We start from the raw sequence: 17,648 nt of genomic DNA on the forward strand, positions 1-17,648 counted from the left end.
AAATTTTGATGCCTAAAATACCCCTATTTGATTATTATTATTTTTGCACAAACGATATTATCTAGACCAAGGAGAGAGGGTTGGGCTTAGCCTCACAATTGGCTAGCAATAATGTGGTTCAAGCTCGTCTTTGGTGAAAATCGAACCTAAGACCTCTCACTTACAAGTGAAGAGGAATACTACTAAACCATGGTACTAAGTGGCTATTTGAATGTTTGATGTACACAATTAATTCCATCATGATTATAAGAGAGAATTAATGGTTTTACAAAAATCACAATAATAATGAATTTATTGCCTAATATATAATAACAATAAAACATGCCTAGTATGTAATAATGCATGCTTAGTTAAGTCAATAAAATTATATTTACATACAAATGTAGGTAAATTATTTCACACACACACACATATACATAACCAACAAAAAAAAAAAAACAACATGCCTGATATACATAAAAGTTCATGCAAAATAATTTACCTATATAATAAAGCAAACCTGATATATGCAAAATACATAAAAAATAATTTACCTACATAATAAAGCAAACACAATATATGCAACACAATTTACCTACATAATAAAGCAAATACAATATATACAGAATAATTTACCTACATAAAAAATATTATGTTTTATTCAATACTAGTTTACCTATTATTTGTACATATAATAATAAAATGTGATGATACATACAAAACAAAATACCTATATAATGAAGGTTATTTACTCATCATAAATTCACATATAGGTAGATTAATTATTATAATATGTTTGAACATATATGTAGTGTGCATACATACATACATACATACATATATTTGAACGTATAGTAGTACTATATATAGGTAAACTATATATATACACATATATATATCGAGTTTATGGTAGTACTATATACATTTGAACGTATACATATATATTTTAGGTGTAATAATATGTGCAATTTGTTCATTGTAATTAAGGTGAGTAATAACATTTATTGATATATTTTGTGTATTGTGGTACAAGTTGTAAATATTTTGTAATAATAGGTCAGTTACTTTTCTATTTGGGAGTTTTTTTAAATTTGGGTTTTATTTGAATGTTTATAACTATATGGGTTTTTGTTTAAAAAATAAGAGTTGCAAGGATCTATATCTAAATAATTCATCGCAAAGCAAAAGCATATATTAAGTACGTTGAAGCTGTAAATCAAAGCGAAAACCACATTGACATTACACGGCGCTAAGCTAGTAACCTTAACTCTTCGATCCTTTATGCTTTATTATTCAACATTTTTTTGTTACTTAAGTAAAGCATATAGTAGCAGCAGTAGCAGCTAGCATATAAATCAAAGCAACAACTGCCACATTACAAGCCCCAACCTATCTTGTACACTACAAATGGAGTACTGGAAAACGCTAATGGTTCAGCCGGATCAAAACGTGGTCCAGCCGGATCAGAAAGAGAGAGACGATAGGTTAAGACAAATGAAAGACTTGAAAAGTCCCTACAAAAGTGCCATGGAGGAGAAATGGGAAGACGTGACGAAATACTTCGAGGGGAATGCGGAAAAACTGCTCTATAATATGACAGTGGAGGGGGACACTGCATTTCACCTTGCGGCTTCTCGCAGCAGCAAATCACAAGGCACAGAAGTCCTCCAAATGTTTATCAATATACTCAGGAATTCAACCAACCATGACGTGAAATGCGCTCTGAGGCTTCCGAATAGCTTCGGAAACAATACTCTCCATGAGGTGAGTGTGTCCGGCAATGAGAAAGCGGCAAAGTACTTGTTGAGCAACTTCAACGATCCTGTTCCGGGAGAGGGTGTCACCATCAGTACTAGTAGTACAGATAAAGACTGCGATATGAAGCTGCGTGAGGTTCGGGATTTAGAGAATTCTAAGGTGCAGCTGCTGGAGACTCGGAACTATTTAGGAGAAACTCCTCTCTTCAGGGCGGCTGCTCTCGGTCACACTGACTTGGTCAAGTTTTATGCCAGCAAACTGCCGCGGGACAATCCTTGGAAGCACTTCCACAGAGATGACAAAAAGTCCATTCTTCATTTGGCAATCATTGCACAACATTTCGGTCACTCTCTTTCTCTCTCCCTGAGAAAATGCACACAATTATTTGTAGTGCAGATTAATAGCTTTTGCTCTTTTGTCTTCCACAATGCAGAAATTGCTCTTTGGTTACTGGACAAGTACCCATATCTAGCGTCCCTAAGGGAAGATCGAAATTTGACAAGCCTTCAGTTGCTGGCCCAAATGCCAACTGCCTTTGTGCCACATTTTGAAAAAATCAAATGGAAGATGCTAATTTATAATTGTACGTGCCATTACTCTACGAACTGCTATATGTGTGCGCTCGTACGCATGCTATATATACACACAGAAACAAACATTTTTTTAAAGGAGTTTTAACGAAACACTCTTGGTACTGTTCACTTTTAACGAAAAACCATATTTTTACCTTTCCTGATACTATTCACTTACATATTTATTTGTCATTTTGTCATTAAAACTAAGTTTTTTAGAATTTTTCGTTAGTTTTCCATTTTTTAATGGAGCAGTAATCTCATACTTAATGTCGTTATATATGCAGGCCTTCCTGATGGAGGATATGTGGTCACACCAAATCAGAAGGATGATGTGGAGAGCAGCATGGATAGCAACCATCCCCGTCAATCCATCTTTCGGAACAAGCTTGCAGGTAATCAAATTTGTAATCTAATTAATTGATCGAACAATTAAACGGCTACCAAGAGCATAAAGCGTTTCTTCAATTGGATTTTTTCAATGTTCCTAACCAAGTTGCATGCATAAAAATGTTTTGCAGTTGTCATGAAGGCTTACTATTCATTATTGGACTCCCTTGCTAAAGGTCTGTTACTTTCTGCCTTTACCTCAGGGCATTTTCATCAAGGCGAACTCGTGTTACTGAAATCTACAAAACACATTAATTACTCATTCCTTATGATTACATGAGAAGATGAAGAGTGCATGATAACTTCTTTAGAGTACCAATAATATCTCCCGGTGACCCGTTAGTTAATGTATACATATGCTTGATTATTTGATGGACAGGAACTGGAGGCCCGCTTGTTGAGATAATCTACATGATATGGAAGGAGAAGAAAAACAAAAAATCACTGAAGAAACTCATCGGATTGCTCGTCGAGTTGGACGACCCTTATTGGTTGATTACTAACAAGAATACAAAAATCAGGACCATTTCTCTAGGGACCAAATCGGATACGACAAATGGTGATAACGGAGGTGACAAAACCGAATCGGATAGATGCGAAAAAGATAAGGAAGTAACCAAATTGAAAAAGGAGGCGAGGAATGAAGTTTACAACACTACCCCATTGCTTATAGCAACTATCACAGGATTTTTACCCATTGTGCAGGAGATACTTGAACAGCGTCCTCAGGCAGTCGAGCAAGTTAACGAAAACGAACGCAATATTTTGCATCTGGCCATTAAGCACCGTAAGAAAGAGATCCTTGATCTTATCCAAAGCAAACCAACACTGATGTCGAAGCTGAAAAAGAGGATAGACCACACGGGAAACACCATATTGCACCAGGCTGCAGATAGGACTTACTACTCTATAGCGTTGTCTCAGAAATTAATAGGCCCTGCAATGCAATTGCAAGAAGAGCTGCGCTGGATGCTGGTAATGTTCTTTTGCTAGACTTATGTCGTTACACAAATATTTGTATTACTGATTAAGTCTACGGGCCTTATAAAATACTTATGTTGTTAGACAAATACTTTTATTACAAAAATCCATACGTTGACATGATGAATGTGTACGTGTGTTTGTATCAGCATATAAAAGAGATGCTACCCCCTCATTACATCATGCACCACAACGACAACGATCAGACCGCGGAGGAGTTGTTCAACGCTGGGCATGACGAGCTTCTGAAGTCCGCACAAGAATGGGTAAAACAAACGGCTCAATCATGCTCAACCGTGGCGGTGCTAGTGGCCACTGTGGTCTTTGCAGCCGCCTACGCCATTCCTGGGGGTTTTAACGACAAAAGTGGCCGTCCTGTTTTCCAAGACAATCCTCTTTTTTTGCTCTTCACCTGCATGGACGTTGTGGCAATCGCCAGCTCATTATCTTCTGTGGCATTCTTTCTCTCGGTCCTCTCCTCCCCTCTCGAGTACCCATATTTCGTTAAAAGCATTCCTCACAAGGTCATGCTGGGATTCATCTTGCTCTTCTTCTCCATGGCAACCACCATGCTCGCCTTTGCTGCCACTATTTTGCTCTTGATTCGCGTGAAGAAGAAATGGACCATGTCTCTACTTTACCCTATTGCCTTTTTCCCGGTCCCTCTGTTCGGCCTGCTTCAGTTTCCTATGTATCAATGTTTCAAAGTCATGTTTCGGAAAATTGATGCCTGCTTTTTCAAACCCTTAGGCCGCACTCTTGGCTTTCACAAGAAGAGATCAATTTGGGGCTAGAATAAGGCGTATTGAATCATATAACTTTTCGTCACAGCACAACATGCGTTGTAGATTTACCATCTTGCAACACCAGTATTTATATATTGTTCTCATTTGTATATTTTGGATTTTTCTTATTTCCTCCCTTATTTTAACAATGTTATTGTCACGCCCCATTCCCGAGATATGTCCAGGATCGACACGTGATGTCTCCACATACCTTTTCTCCTTTCATGCCCCGCCTCTGAGATATGATCAAAACACTAATCATTGTGTCAAAGGTATAGTAATTTAGTTTTATCATATGGCTGCATTTAACCTACGTACCCTAAGACGGATCAAGCCATTCATAGTTCACCATTTCAATAAACTTCTATCACCATTGCAAGTCATTACTACATACATGTAATCAGAATAACTAACATAAACGGTATACTTTCTTTGTATAGCTTGTCTAGGCATACAAGACATATACATATAGCTTCAAATCATGAATCATCAACTTGATTTTGGTTTCAGTGTATGCAGGCATATAGACATTTACACTTAATAGAACATCCATTGTATCATTTAAACAAACAACATGATACGTATAAACATGAAGTACTTAATCGAATAATAATCACACCAAATTGGATCTGTCAACTATTGATATCTATACCAGCCATAACCTTACTAACCAATAACGTTAGATATAATTATAGTCAACTACAATAAACATACCCCTTTCAACTTGTATGCTAAAATATAAAGCCAATAGTACATATAAAAGCAACAATATAACTATAAGCTGATAATAACTAGCTAGACTAGTTGTAGCAAATAGAACGGTTCGTTATAACTAATCCAATTGGAGTACATAACGAAAATGAGTGAGGAAGATATGTATATAATTTGATACATAGGCAGATAAAACTAGCTCCCTATATTTTCTCTTTGTAAGTAATAGTTTGAAAACAACCACCTCACATTGAATCCAGTATATTTATAACTTCACTAAATTTTATAACATTTATTTGCACTAGTTAATCAAATAAGCATGCCAAACAAACAACAAAGAACCCGACCCGCCATATTAAATTGGTCTTGAACTCAGAAACATAGCAATGTATTCAATTAGAGAATAGGTATAATGTTTGATAATCCATTAATCTTAATCAAGGAACTAGTTCTCAGGCCTTAGGATAACATGCAATCCCTAAACTATAACATTCGTATAATTATTCGTAACTAGTACACCAGCCCAACCATATCAATGATCCTTAATAATTATCATAGAAAAACCAAACTGTTCATCCCAGTGCCTCAAAATAAAAATGTAAATTCCTAGCAGTCTTAAGTTCTTCATCCGCTGAAAGAATGAAATAAAGAAGCACCAATAAACCCAGGGCCAAAACAAGAGTCATATAATACTCTAATAATAGCATTGTCCAATCAAATATTCAGCATCAGCATCTGGCAATGCCATGGGAAAAATATAGAATCACTCGGTAGTTTTAGAACTCTAATTAAGTGCACAAACCTAGTCTGCAACACATACAAATTCAGCAATGTTCTTTTCAGTGCATAAAGGGTAGGACAAATATGACACACAAAATATTCAAATGTATCTGGCCTCGATTATGGAATAACATTAATGTTTATAACACATACCCAACCCTTAAACTTCTAAAAAGAGCCGAAATGAGGTTAGGATTTCAAGGTTCTTCCCTATATGCATCATCTCAAATATGCATACAGAATATCGAATTAAAAATCGAAATCATGAATTGATCCCAAAACACAAAGTTTAAAACCTTGGGAAAATACTTACGCTAGAGGAAAGCCCACGAAGGGAGAATCATTGAGGCCAGATTCCAGCGGGATTGGCCGAAATCAGAGAAAAGTAGCCGGAAAACGTCAATATGTTTGGACCTCGTTTTCTTTATACAATGGTTTTCAAAGGGTGGGTATGGTATGAGATAGAAGATCGCTTCGCTACGAAACTATAGCTTCCGACCTCGTGTGATTTCGTTACTGTACGAGGAAATTAGGATGAAAATAGTTTGAAAGGTGTGAAGTGAGTAACGGAGGAAGAAAGAAGAAGAAAAGGCTTCCTTTTTTTATTATTTTATTCTATCATTAATATTTTTATCTAGTGCTGATATCTTTTCCTCTACTTTAAATTGGGGTGTGTGGATTATTCACACATTCCATTTTATTTCTCACAAATTCCTAAATAATTTATATTCGTTGATTTTCTTCAATTTATCTGATCCGACAATTGAAAATTAAAAAGGTATGTGAGAAGTAAAATGGGATGTGTGGATATCACACCCCTTTAAATAAAATGATTGATACGTGTTTCATAAAATCTTTTTTTAAGTTTTAATTTTCGCTACGCTTATGCTTAATCGTTCATAATATCGAGTACTGTCAGAATATACTAATCAATATGTCACACAAGTCCTGACTAGCAAGCCAATGAAAGTCGACACATACCCTTAGCATTTTGAATGTTTCACATTAAAAAAAATAAACAATAATAAAATTCTAAACGGGTTGTAATAGTTATTGTGTCTTCATTCACAAGTATGGACAATAGTGAAGAAGGCTTGTAAAAAATTGTGTGCTAAAGATTGTCTCTTGCCTGCTTTTATTGATTTGTAATCATCCTCTGTGTTTATGTTCCTTAATTAAGTGATGGATTATTTTGGTAAATAAAGTCTTTTTCTTCTATCCGGGGTTCAAACTCTATCCTCTCATCTTCGTGTAAATTAAAATAATGATATCACTTGTAATAAAATTAAAAAATTAAAAAATAAATCATAATTAAGCATAATCCAGTTGGTTAGACAAATATGCTTCTCTTATACACCAATACTCGCATCCTCCTCAGTGATAATTAAGAGATAATACTTGGCCTTCACAATTGGTCTGACCATCCATCCAGCATGGCGACTTCACAATATTTATCTCAGCTAAAAAGGAGAAAAATATTTGTAATAATGAGTGCATTTTTGCTCACCCTATAAGATAGGGGTGATGCTTCATTGATTAGTGTTAGATTAATTTGGTTTAATTGATTTAAGATACAAATTTTAAATTTAAACTAATCTAATAACAACCAATGAGAGTATAAGATTTGAACTCAGAGAGAGAGATGAGTGAAAAGAGAAGGAAGGTGACGCGTGGCCTGGGATATCTCTGTTGGGCGGCGTAGAATCCTCGGGCAACTATTACAGGAATTGTGCCGGTTGTGGAGGAGATTCTTGAGCAGAGAATCCTCAGGTAGTCAAGCATGTTAACTATAACGAACGCACCATTTTTCTTTTCGAAATTAAGCACCGTCAGAACCCGACTCTTAAGCTTATCAAAAGCAAACCTACCGTAAGTTGAGAAAAATTAAAATACACAGCTTTAACACAAGTATTGGAAAGACAAAGCAAGTAAACAAATTACTTGTATTACACTAACAAAATATTCTAACACAACTCTCATCAATGACGCAATATATTATTACACTTGCAAGACGACGCCTGCTTCTGCAGCTCTGCTTGCCTACTTTTTGGTTCTACTCTCTTGCTCCTAATTCTTCTTAGTTTCTTACCTTTTGCTTAATTACTTACATAGCACTGCACCTTATATTTATACATGGCATAACCGATCTAGCCTAAGTCCGTGCACTTGGCTTTGTATTACTAATTAGAATTTTCACTAACATTCCATTACAACAATCTTAAGATATTTTATTTAGATAATTCACTAGAATTAACTAGCATTTTCAATGTGCGTGCACTACCATTTTCATTGTTGCTTGCTAGAATCTTCTAGACAGATCTTATGCAATTCATCTCTTCATTATCTGTGAAAGGGGGCAAAGAGTAGGAACTAGAACAATGTAGTTCTTTTGTACCGACTGAGTTTAATAGGTTGGTGTTAATCTTTAACACTGTATTTGTCAAGGCTGAATGAGAGGATCGACTGCGATGGAAACATCATATTGCACCAGGCTGCAGATTGGAGTTTCTACTCTATAGCATTGTCTTAGAATTTAATTGGTCATATCGTGCAGTTGCAAGCAAGGCTACGCTGGTTTTGGTATTGTTCTATTGCTAGATTTATGTTGTTAGACAAATACTTACGCTACTATTAAGTTTTTTGACTTGATAAAAGTGAAGAAAATTAAGGTTGTATCAGAAAACTAATTGGTAATATGGGGAATAACCCAACTTATTTATAAGCCCATGCAATGTCCCTCTTCACATCAATGTGGAATCTCTTCTCAACACGCCTTTCACGTGTGGCGAATTTTGGACACGGGGTGACGCGGAGCACATGTGGCTATTTGGCTTCACACATGGGACAACCTATGCTCTGATACCCTGAAGAAAGTTGAGGTTCTACAATAAAACCAATTGGCAATATGAGCAGTAGTCTAACTTACTTATAAGCCCATGCAAAGTCCATCCTCTTATTAATGTGAGATTCATTCTCAACAAAAAGAACTATGTGGTCAGACGAATGCTTATGTTACTAATTAAGTCTAAAGACATGATGAATGACTTATGTTGTCAGATGAATACTTATGTTACCAAGTATATGTTGGTCAACTTGATAAATGTGTACCGTGTTGTGTCATCCTGTGGCAGAGATATTACCACCACATTACAACATGCACCACAACAACAAGGATCAGGCAGCGGAGGAGCTGTTCTACTAAAGCACAACGACCTTCTAAAGTCGGCGCAAGAATGGATAAAGGAAACGGCCGAGTCATGCTCAACCGTGGCGGTGCTAGTGGCCAACGTGGTCTTTACAGCCGCCTACGCCATTCCTGGGGGTAATGAACAAAGTGGCCGTCCTGTTTTTTTCAGGACGATCCTCCTTTTTGCTTCACCTGTATGGACGTTGTGGTCATTGCCTGCTCATTGTCTTCTGTGGCTTTCGTTCTCTCTGCCCTCTACTCTCCACTCGAGTACCTGCTTTTCATAAGCAACCTTCCTCCAAGGTCATGACTGGATTCTTCTTGCTCTTATTCTCCGTGGTAACCACCATGCTTGCCTTTGCCGCCACCATTTTGCTCTTGATTTGCGTCGCGAAGAAATGGACCTAGTCTCTAGTTCACCCTAATGCCTTTTTTCCAGTCCCCCCATTAGGCCTGCTTCAGTTCTTTCAAAGTCATGTTTCAGACAGTTGATGCCTGGTTTTTCAAACCATTACTCCGCTTTCTTGGCTTTTCCAAGAGGAGATATGGGGCAAGAGTGATCACATAAACTTTTTGTCGTGGCAGAATGTGTGGTGCAGATTCACAATCTTGCAACATAAGTTATTGTTAGATTTGCAGGTACCATTTGAATATTTCAGTTGGGTTCTTCTTTCTCCCCAATATAATGTCACAATTTGTTGTGTCTTCATTTTAATTATGGGCAAATTGGAAAGAGCAATGTGTTTCCTTCTCCGCACTCAAGTTTGAATCCACTTTCCAAAGTTTGGATTGGATTAGATATTTAGAATTTGCGCCAATAATTTGAGTTTATACAAAAGACCAAAACAGAAAAGTCTGAAATTGAGAATAATCTCATCAGTTAATGGAATTTACATAAGGTCAGAGCAAACTTAATGAATCACCTCGAGTATAAGCCCACGATGCTCATCCGAATTCATTGAAACATAATAATTCAAGAGGCTATGAAGATCCTTAGGCTCTTCTATCCGGTTTGCCACTATCATCACCGCCATGGACTCCCTGAAATCCTCCTTCGGATCATAAGAACACTTCTCCATTGCAACCATTACAACAAATTTAGTCCCTCCTCCTGCTTGAATTTGATCATGATCATCACCAGCTCTCTGCTCTCTTCTCCGATGATCAACGTGCCTCGAGCCCTCCTGCCTTTCCCTGATCATCTGGTCGTGTCTCTCTTGAACCATGGCATGCGATAGGCTTGATATCGAAGGGTACCTATCAGAACTAGAGCTTGCTACTTCCTCCAAGCAAGACGAAGACATGCTAAGCCGGCTGCTGCTGCAACACAATGCCCTGCATACTCTCTGTTACTGCTTGGAGGAGGCTTTCGTTTTAGACATGGTTTGAGTTGGAGCTTTGATGGAAGTTTTGTGCCAAATTTGTCATTTATTCACACTTGGCAACTGTGGGGTTTGTTAATCATGATTGTGTCTTGTGTCTTACAACATTTTAATAGATGAGTTGGTGAATGCAAGAAGGCAAATGGGGAACGTTCTTTTAGTTAATCGAGCCAGTAATCATGATGCTTAATAGTTTTACTTTATAGGTCTAATTACTATCAGTTGGCACATCCCTTTGACGGGTTTGGTTAACATGAAAAAGTAGCGGTTCCATTTCCCTGAGAGCTTGTTTGGAAGGCTCTGTTTGGTTAACAGATACAAATATTTTTTTTGGAAAGTCACTTTGAAGTGTATCTTCTTGAAGAAAAAGAAACATAACGTGTCCTTCTCTAGAAAGTGCTTTATGATCCATTAGCACTTTTGACATTTCCTATCAAATGAAGTCGTAAGCTCTTGATTGTCAAGAAGACTTAAAAAGCATTTGGAAGAGTTTTCTAAGTAAAGTTTTGACGTGCTCAACCTTACAAATGGCCGTGTTTGGTCAATTTCATCATGGGAAACTAAAGACAACAGTGCGCCGGGGCCTTTCACGTTTGATTGGGACCCTGACGAACACCAATTGAAGATCAAGAAAGGAGAGGTGATTTTTTGGACGAGTGGTGTATTCACAAGTAGTACTAATACATTTGAGTATATTTTGCCTGAGGAGTCCAAGCTGAGGTATAATTTTAGCATTGTTTCAAATGAGAATGAAGACTACTTGACTTACACTGCTCTAGATCTCGATCAAGGTTCAGAATGGGTGCTGAACAGCCTGGGGAGACTTGGCAGCCGAGACTTTGAAATTGCACAAGCTAAGAATTGTGACGGCTATAACGCCGGTGGAGGGTGCGTGAGAAGGGACCGGCCACCGAATTGTTGGAAAAATTTGGTGATGAATTGGAGCTCAAAAATGTTTCCTTATACACCTCAACATCCCCTACTGATTTGGTAGTGATACTAGAAGCAGCAGTGGTTGTAAGTGTGAGACTTTGTCTCTTCAAGCTATTAGTGACGATATATAAGCATCAGAGTTTGATATTCAGGTGTGCATTGTGTGTTGTACTCTATGAAAAAGGGTTCTAGTATGCTATTAAGACATGTCTTGTGGTGTGGATTGATATTTTGCAATGAAATTAGCTTGGCACAAAGGATGTGGAGGTGTTTTCCTCCTCAAAATATTTCTTGAGAAGTTCATGGAATTTTGTGCTTATAATTGGAGCCGTTAATGTTAAAAAAACATTATATAAAGATCATTTATGCAACACATCAATTAAAAATAAGTCTGTTTAGTTATTCAACTATAGCAAATAGATAAACGGTTCGTAATGCATCCACAAGTTTTTTTTTTTTATACAATTCGGTGACTTTAGATCTCATATTTTATTATTTTTTCTACAGAGATAATTTTTATAGAATAATTTATAATATTAACAATTTTGATTATAAACAAAAAAATTTATGAATTGACTATGCATCATTTTGAGAAGGAATTTCTCATTTTTAAGTAACCAAGCTATTTTCTCCCTTACATTTTCATAAATAAAGAGCATTTTTGGATTACACCACATATTTTGTCAAATTCAAAGACCGTAATTAATGGAGTCTTAGTTCAAGGCCCAAATCAAAATTATAGTAAAAATTAAGGGACGAGTTCTATTTTATACTCATGTTGGGCCTCTCTTAGAAACAAATTGGGCCGTTGTGGCTATTTAATTTGGGCCATAACCCAAACTATAAAACAAAGCCCAAATCAGAAATTATTTTTCTTTGTCGGAAAGCCCAAAGCAGAATCCAACACCGTAAACAAAACTGAAACCCAAAACGCATTTAGGTTGATTTGGTATTGCTGTTCTTTGAAAAAAAACTTGATATGAGAATAAGTAGTTGTGAAATAAAGTAGCAGAATGTTTAATAAATTTTTTTGTAGCTTTTGAAAAAAAAAAAAAATATTTTTATAGTGTTTGATAAACTTTGATGTAAAACAGAAAAAAAAAAAAGTTGATTTTTACAGCTTTATATATATATTTTTTTTCTTTCAAAATTATAAGAAAAAGTTGAAGCTGAATTTTTTTTGTAGCCACTTTTTCAGTACCAAACTAGGCTTCTTCAGAGGCTGGTGGGCGTCCTCAGTCACAGCGAACAAAGAAGAAGCTCCCCACAGACAACCAAAACACAAAAAGAAAAGAGAGAAGAGCAAGAGAGAGATACCGAAGGACGAGAAGAGAGCAGACTGGCGTTGATCGTACGGTCCAGATCCACTGGTTTTCGGGATCAGACGACCCGAAGCCATGGCTTCCAAAGGTCCAAGGTCCAAGCTTGATCATGAACCCAGAGCCAAGCGCCAAAAGGTTAGCTTTCCTATATTTTACTCTGCATTTTTCCGAAAGTTTAGTTTTTGTTGAGCTAGGAATTAATAAATAAATAATAGTTTTTTATTTTATTTTATTTTTTATGAAAAATATTGTTTTTTTATAATCCTACTGTGTTTAAGCGTTGTTGAAACTTTCAACCTGTGATTATATTGGTTAGAAGTGGATTTTGATGTTTATTTTACCTTTTTTTTTCTGGTTTTTTGAACCTTGTATAGCAGTTTAGTGGCTTGAAATTGTAGTTTTGAGTAATTGTAATTCATGAATTAATCACTTTTCTGGTAATTTAAGGCTCTACTGGTTTTAACGGTTTTTTTATTTTAATTTTTTATTTTTATTTTTTCCGGAAAATTTCGCTGGCGTTTGGTATAATTATGGAGAATTCTTTCCGGGAGACGTGTTCGTTGAGTGTGTGGTTGTGTCGAGGCTTAATGCATGGACCGGAGGATGTTTGAGCTTTTGTTTTGTTTCGAGTGAACAACGTTCAGGAAGCAATGAGCTGAATGTGTGCAAAAACGCTGCTGATGTTCAAGAATCTTTCGATATTTGCATTTCGTTCATACGCAATCATGCCTTAGTGACATATATGTATACACCTAGAGTGAAACTGGCCCGAACTAAAATTAAGGTAGAAGAAATGAAGGGTTATGATGAGGTTTAATGATTGAGTTGGAGTTAATCCCCACCCCCCACCACAACTATTTTGTGAACTCTCAGTTTTTTTTTTTCATGGAATCTGAATTTGGGAATTGGAGGTCCCAAGTTTTTTCTTTCCATGCGGAAATTCTAAATTTCTATGTGTATGAATCCAAACAAGGGAATTGATGCATGTCAATTTATAAATTCTGATTTTGTCAAAATTCGAAGTTTATTTCCCTTTTCCAAGCATAGTATTAGAGAATTTTTGGTGCTCATGAGGATTTACTGCTTTTTAGATGCAGCAAGCTTCTATTTAGACCATGTAGAGTCAGAGTGAAGATTAAACATTACGGATGGCATGCTACTCTATTAGCTTAAACATACCTATATTTAGTCATTTCCTTTCAGGTTTTGTACGCTGAAATATTTCCTTCACTAAGAACTTTGGAACCTGATTGCAAACAGGCAACGTTGTATCTGTCTTAGAAAGTGGTTTATGGCTTGTCAGTGGCATTTAAGGGTGCATATTCTGTCTCTCTTGTTTTTGGCTTCCACTGTGTGGGATGGATGCTTAAAAGTCTCAGCCTATGGTCCATCTTGATATAAGTAAAATAAAACTTCAGTTTCGTCACATGGTTTAGAGCATGTAGTGGTTTCCATTTCGTATAGAAATTTTATTGAGAATTTCGAGACCAATAAATTGGATCAATAACGTCCAGAAATGGGTTGTTGGATGTTTTGAGATTGAGAGGAAACCCTTCTAGTTTTCTTTGTGCATAACAATACGTATTGTTGTTGTTTTGGAAAATTTTGAGATTAATTGGCAGCAAAGTGATTAAGAATTTTCCGGGGGATAGGTAGTGCTAGGACAAAGTCTTCTTTTTTTAGGTTATGGTTCAGCTCCTTTAACTGGAATATATTGAAGTATTATTACTACTGCAAAGGGTGATAATTGAGATGATAATTGGGTTTGTTATAAGGACTTGAGATTAAAGAATCCTTCTTGTGTTGAATTATTGCAACAAGGGATCTTGAATATAAGGTTGTGAGTTTTGCATTCAAGTTTCAATAAAAATGTTAGAGCTGACAAAATTTCGTTAAGCTCCTAATATTTTGAGTCACATGCATAACATGCACATACACTTAGTGGTCGTCAGTCTTCATGCTCCTTAGTGATGATTAGGTACACATTTTGAAAGCTGTCAGTAGTTTGAATGTATTGCTGCAATCCTTCTCTTACTCCTTGGCTCGTTTGTACTAACTTGACTGTGATAGGCCCTTGAAGCTGCAATTGAACCTCATCTGCCAAAAGCTCATTGGGATCATGTTTTAGAAGAGATGATATGGCTTTCAAAGGTAATTTACAGATATAAGGTTTTAAGATTTAGGTAAGGTTGTGCTTTCTTATTTTTAGAACAAGCATTTTGTTGAAAATTGTGAAATCATTTCAATTACGTTGATAATATGTGATAAATGTTTTCCTTGCTTATGAAACTAGTTGCTAGCTGAATTTCAAGTCAGAGAGAAAATGGGTATTAGCTTAGGCGAAGAAGGTTGCTTTAAGATCGAGCAAGGGCATGCTAGATCAGGCTACAAGGGGAGAAAAGAAATTGAGGGTCTGTTTTTTCTTAACTGAAGTGCAATGCATAGACGCATTGACTAAGTTTATCTCACTACTCATGTTACAAAAAATTGGTTCATATAATTGCTCACTGACACATTTATTTTTCTTGCAACATTGTGAATTTTAATTTAGGAGGAAGAGCAACGGATAAAGAAGGTTGCACTCAATATATCCAAGGATGTGAAGAAATTCTGGCTGAAAATAGAAAAGCTGGTAAGCTTATCTGTGCTTAGTCAATGAAGTCACCAACTTTTTTATTTTATATCTTTTCAATAATTAATTGTCTTTGTAGATAAGGCCCTGACTATATAATATACATGCATAATATTGTAAACTAGGTTTTTTACAAGCATCAAATGGAACTTGATAAGAAAAAGAGAAAGGCACTTGATAAGCTTAAGTTCCTTCTAGGTCAAACTGAGAGGTGAAGTAGTTTTCATGGTTAATTGATATGGTCTTAGTTGTTGTTTTCTGTGTGCTATAATTGTTTTCTTGCTGTTGTCCTGGTGAACTGGTGAACTGAATGACACTTCTGCATGAAATTTCCAGGTACTCAACAATGTTGGCAGAAAATCTCGGGGACAGCTACAAGCCTGTTCAGCAATATCCTACACAAGATCAGCCAAGTATCCAATGCAAAGAAATGGACAAAAATGATACTAACAAATCAACTGAATTGAATGCCAGTAAGTTGAAGGTGGTTATTTCATTGACGTTCTTACGTAGGAAGTTATTTTACTTTTAGCTTGACTAAAATACTCAATACATTTTAAACAGAATCTTAAGGAGAAAGAGCAAACATTGATGCTGCTGCTGATGATGATTATGATGTACAGTCTGATGATATAACTGTGAGTCTTTCCCTTCTATTCTGTAAATATATGATATTTCTTTTTAACTCAAGTTGATGGTATACATGATAGTAATGCCAATTATGCAAGGAATTATGTGCATATGTTGTGGGTTACAATAATTCTTTCCATGACACTAGAATATGTTAAGGAAAAGTACGTCAGCCAACACTTTAGTACTTTAGTATTTTGGCCTAAGTCTATGCCGCCATAGGATCAGGGATGTCAGGCAAAGGTGAAAGAGGCGTAGTTCGTAATGTAGTTGACCACGAGTGTAAGATAGAGTCCTATAGTTGAGCTGACCAATTTATCTGCAAACAGTGCAACTGTTTGCTGGCCGGGAAAGTTCTGTAATATCAAGTAAATCCTGATTAATCACATGGAACAAAGTCATGAAATTTTGGAATAGAGATCTGGCTCCAATACTTAGTTTTCTGTATTTGCAACTTGCATAAGCAGCCTCATGTTCTGTTATTGTGAATTTTATACTGTAAATATGCTATATAGAGTTTTTTTCTTTTTTCTTTTTAAAAGTGTTAAGTGCAGCACTTTAATGTATTTTATTAATTACGGAGTGAAACCTATGATTGCGTCTGAAGAGGGTGGGGGTTAATTATATTGCAGCTGCAAAAAGCAATCTCGTTGTACCCTATAAGACTGAGAAAAGCATCTCAAACGTTGTCAGTGGTCGTCGTTGTGTAAGTTGTATGTGTTTGTATTTGCCAATGCTGAATTGTGCAGTTTATGAATGGTTGGCATGACATATCTCTATTTACAGGTGGGAAGTAATGGCCATTTGTCCATTTCAGAAAGCCATTTATCAGAGATTGAGATAAATGAAGACGAAAATCATTTAGAAGCGCCTGTACAGCTTGCCAAAGGGCAGATGCAATATGATTTTAATGATGAACATGTGAGCAGGACTCGTCCTATAGGCATCAACAAAATTCAATCTACTTGAATTGAAACAAGTATCTGAGTTCGTAAAATTGCATCTTTTGTGAACTACAAGACACCCACGGACCTCTGAACATATGCAGCTGCGGACATTTGTTATAATTGCCGCCCATCCGTCACCGCAGTTTGATCGCATCTTTGGCATTCAAGCAGTGGCCTTGACATGAGTATCAGCATATTGGCTTGGATTGGCTTGTAACGATGTATGAGAAAAGACTGAATGGGATTCTAGCCGACTAGATGGGGCTTGGGAAAACAATCATGACATTGCTTTGGTTGCACCTAGCATGTCATAAGGGGAGACTCGGTTTCTTAAAAGATGTCCAGCTTTCGAAATCCTGACTTATTTTGGAAGTGCTACAGAGCACAAATTGAAAAGGCAAGGCTGGTTGAAACCAAACTGGATAAACACGTGCCGTAAAATACTGTATTTTATCCTTGAGAAATGCTCTTGGTTGGATGTCTTGAGTATTTGTAGACTTTTGAATTAAATTCTAATTTCTCATATTTTCTTATTTTATTAAATTAGTTTTCATAGGGGTGTGTAATAGCAGAATCAAATTCGGAGTTGTGGAGATTGAGTTATGATTTTTGTTATGTGGAGGGAAATTACAAATTTCCTTTATGGAAATTTTAAGTGG

General features: G+C 36.4%; 3 protein-coding genes across 17 annotated transcripts; 2 read left to right on the top strand and 1 right to left on the bottom strand.

The window, feature by feature from the left end:
• The first annotated feature begins 1,227 nt into the window (after positions 1-1,227).
• LOC103952033 lies at positions 1,228-4,580 on the top strand. Of its 2 annotated transcripts, XM_048569729.1 has the most exons (6): positions 1,230-2,080; positions 2,171-2,320; positions 2,597-2,704; positions 2,831-2,875; positions 3,079-3,674; positions 3,830-4,580. In XM_048569729.1, the coding sequence occupies exons 1-6, from the start codon at positions 1,387-1,389 to the stop codon at positions 4,472-4,474; spliced, it is 2,238 nt and encodes a 745-aa protein (XP_048425686.1). In that variant the 5' UTR covers positions 1,230-1,386; the 3' UTR covers positions 4,475-4,580. The 2 variants fall into 2 exon arrangements, with proteins under 2 accessions (XP_048425685.1, XP_048425686.1); XM_048569728.1 differs by having other exon boundaries at positions 1,228-2,320.
• Positions 4,581-10,054: 5,474 nt separating this feature from the next.
• LOC125470541 (probable transcription repressor OFP9) lies at positions 10,055-10,447 on the bottom strand. The gene has a single exon (XM_048569766.1). The coding sequence runs from the start codon at positions 10,445-10,447 to the stop codon at positions 10,055-10,057; it is 393 nt and encodes a 130-aa protein (XP_048425723.1).
• Positions 10,448-12,664: 2,217 nt separating this feature from the next.
• LOC103952068 (protein PHOTOPERIOD-INDEPENDENT EARLY FLOWERING 1-like) lies at positions 12,665-17,633 on the top strand. Of its 14 annotated transcripts, none has more exons than XM_048569677.1 (9): positions 12,669-12,915; positions 14,851-14,931; positions 15,084-15,191; positions 15,332-15,412; positions 15,538-15,623; positions 15,749-15,885; positions 15,986-16,050; positions 16,675-16,748; positions 16,829-17,630. In XM_048569677.1, the coding sequence occupies exons 3-9, from the start codon at positions 15,153-15,155 to the stop codon at positions 16,884-16,886; spliced, it is 540 nt and encodes a 179-aa protein (XP_048425634.1). In that variant the 5' UTR covers positions 12,669-12,915; positions 14,851-14,931; positions 15,084-15,152; the 3' UTR covers positions 16,887-17,630. The 14 variants fall into 14 exon arrangements, 11 of the variants coding, with proteins under 11 accessions (XP_048425631.1, XP_048425630.1, XP_048425634.1 ...); XM_048569679.1 differs by having other exon boundaries at positions 12,670-12,915; positions 16,675-16,755; positions 16,829-17,633; XM_048569681.1 differs by having other exon boundaries at positions 12,670-12,915; positions 16,675-16,755; positions 16,860-17,632.
• Positions 17,634-17,648: the final 15 nt, after the last annotated feature.

The sequence above is a fragment of a genome, unplaced genomic scaffold (genome assembly GCF_019419815.1).
Source record: "Pyrus x bretschneideri cultivar Hongxiangsu unplaced genomic scaffold, Pyrus_bretschneideri_v1 Contig50, whole genome shotgun sequence".
Taxonomy (NCBI): Eukaryota; Viridiplantae; Streptophyta; class Magnoliopsida; order Rosales; family Rosaceae; genus Pyrus; species Pyrus x bretschneideri.

Excerpts from the sequence above, each read along its gene's own strand:
- LOC103952033 (XM_048569728.1), top strand. The coding sequence starts at position 1,387 with ATGGAGTACTGGAAAACGCTAATGGTTCAGCCGGATCAAAACGTGGTC. Across the intron at positions 2,321-2,596 it reads GAAGATGCTAATTTATAATT|GCCTTCCTGATGGAGGATAT; the intron begins GTACGTGCCATT and ends TTATATATGCAG. Across the intron at positions 3,675-3,829 it reads AAGAGCTGCGCTGGATGCTG|CATATAAAAGAGATGCTACC; the intron begins GTAATGTTCTTT and ends TGTTTGTATCAG.
- LOC103952068 (XM_048569674.1), top strand. The coding sequence starts at position 15,153 with ATGCTAGATCAGGCTACAAGGGGAGAAAAGAAATTGAGG. Across the intron at positions 15,413-15,537 it reads GGCTGAAAATAGAAAAGCTG|GTTTTTTACAAGCATCAAAT; the intron begins GTAAGCTTATCT and ends ATTGTAAACTAG. Across the intron at positions 15,886-15,985 it reads ATCAACTGAATTGAATGCCA|GAGAAAGAGCAAACATTGAT; the intron begins GTAAGTTGAAGG and ends CAGAATCTTAAG.
- LOC125470541 (XM_048569766.1), bottom strand. The coding sequence starts at position 10,447 with ATGTCTTCGTCTTGCTTGGAGGAAGTAGCAAGCTCTAGTTCTGATAGG.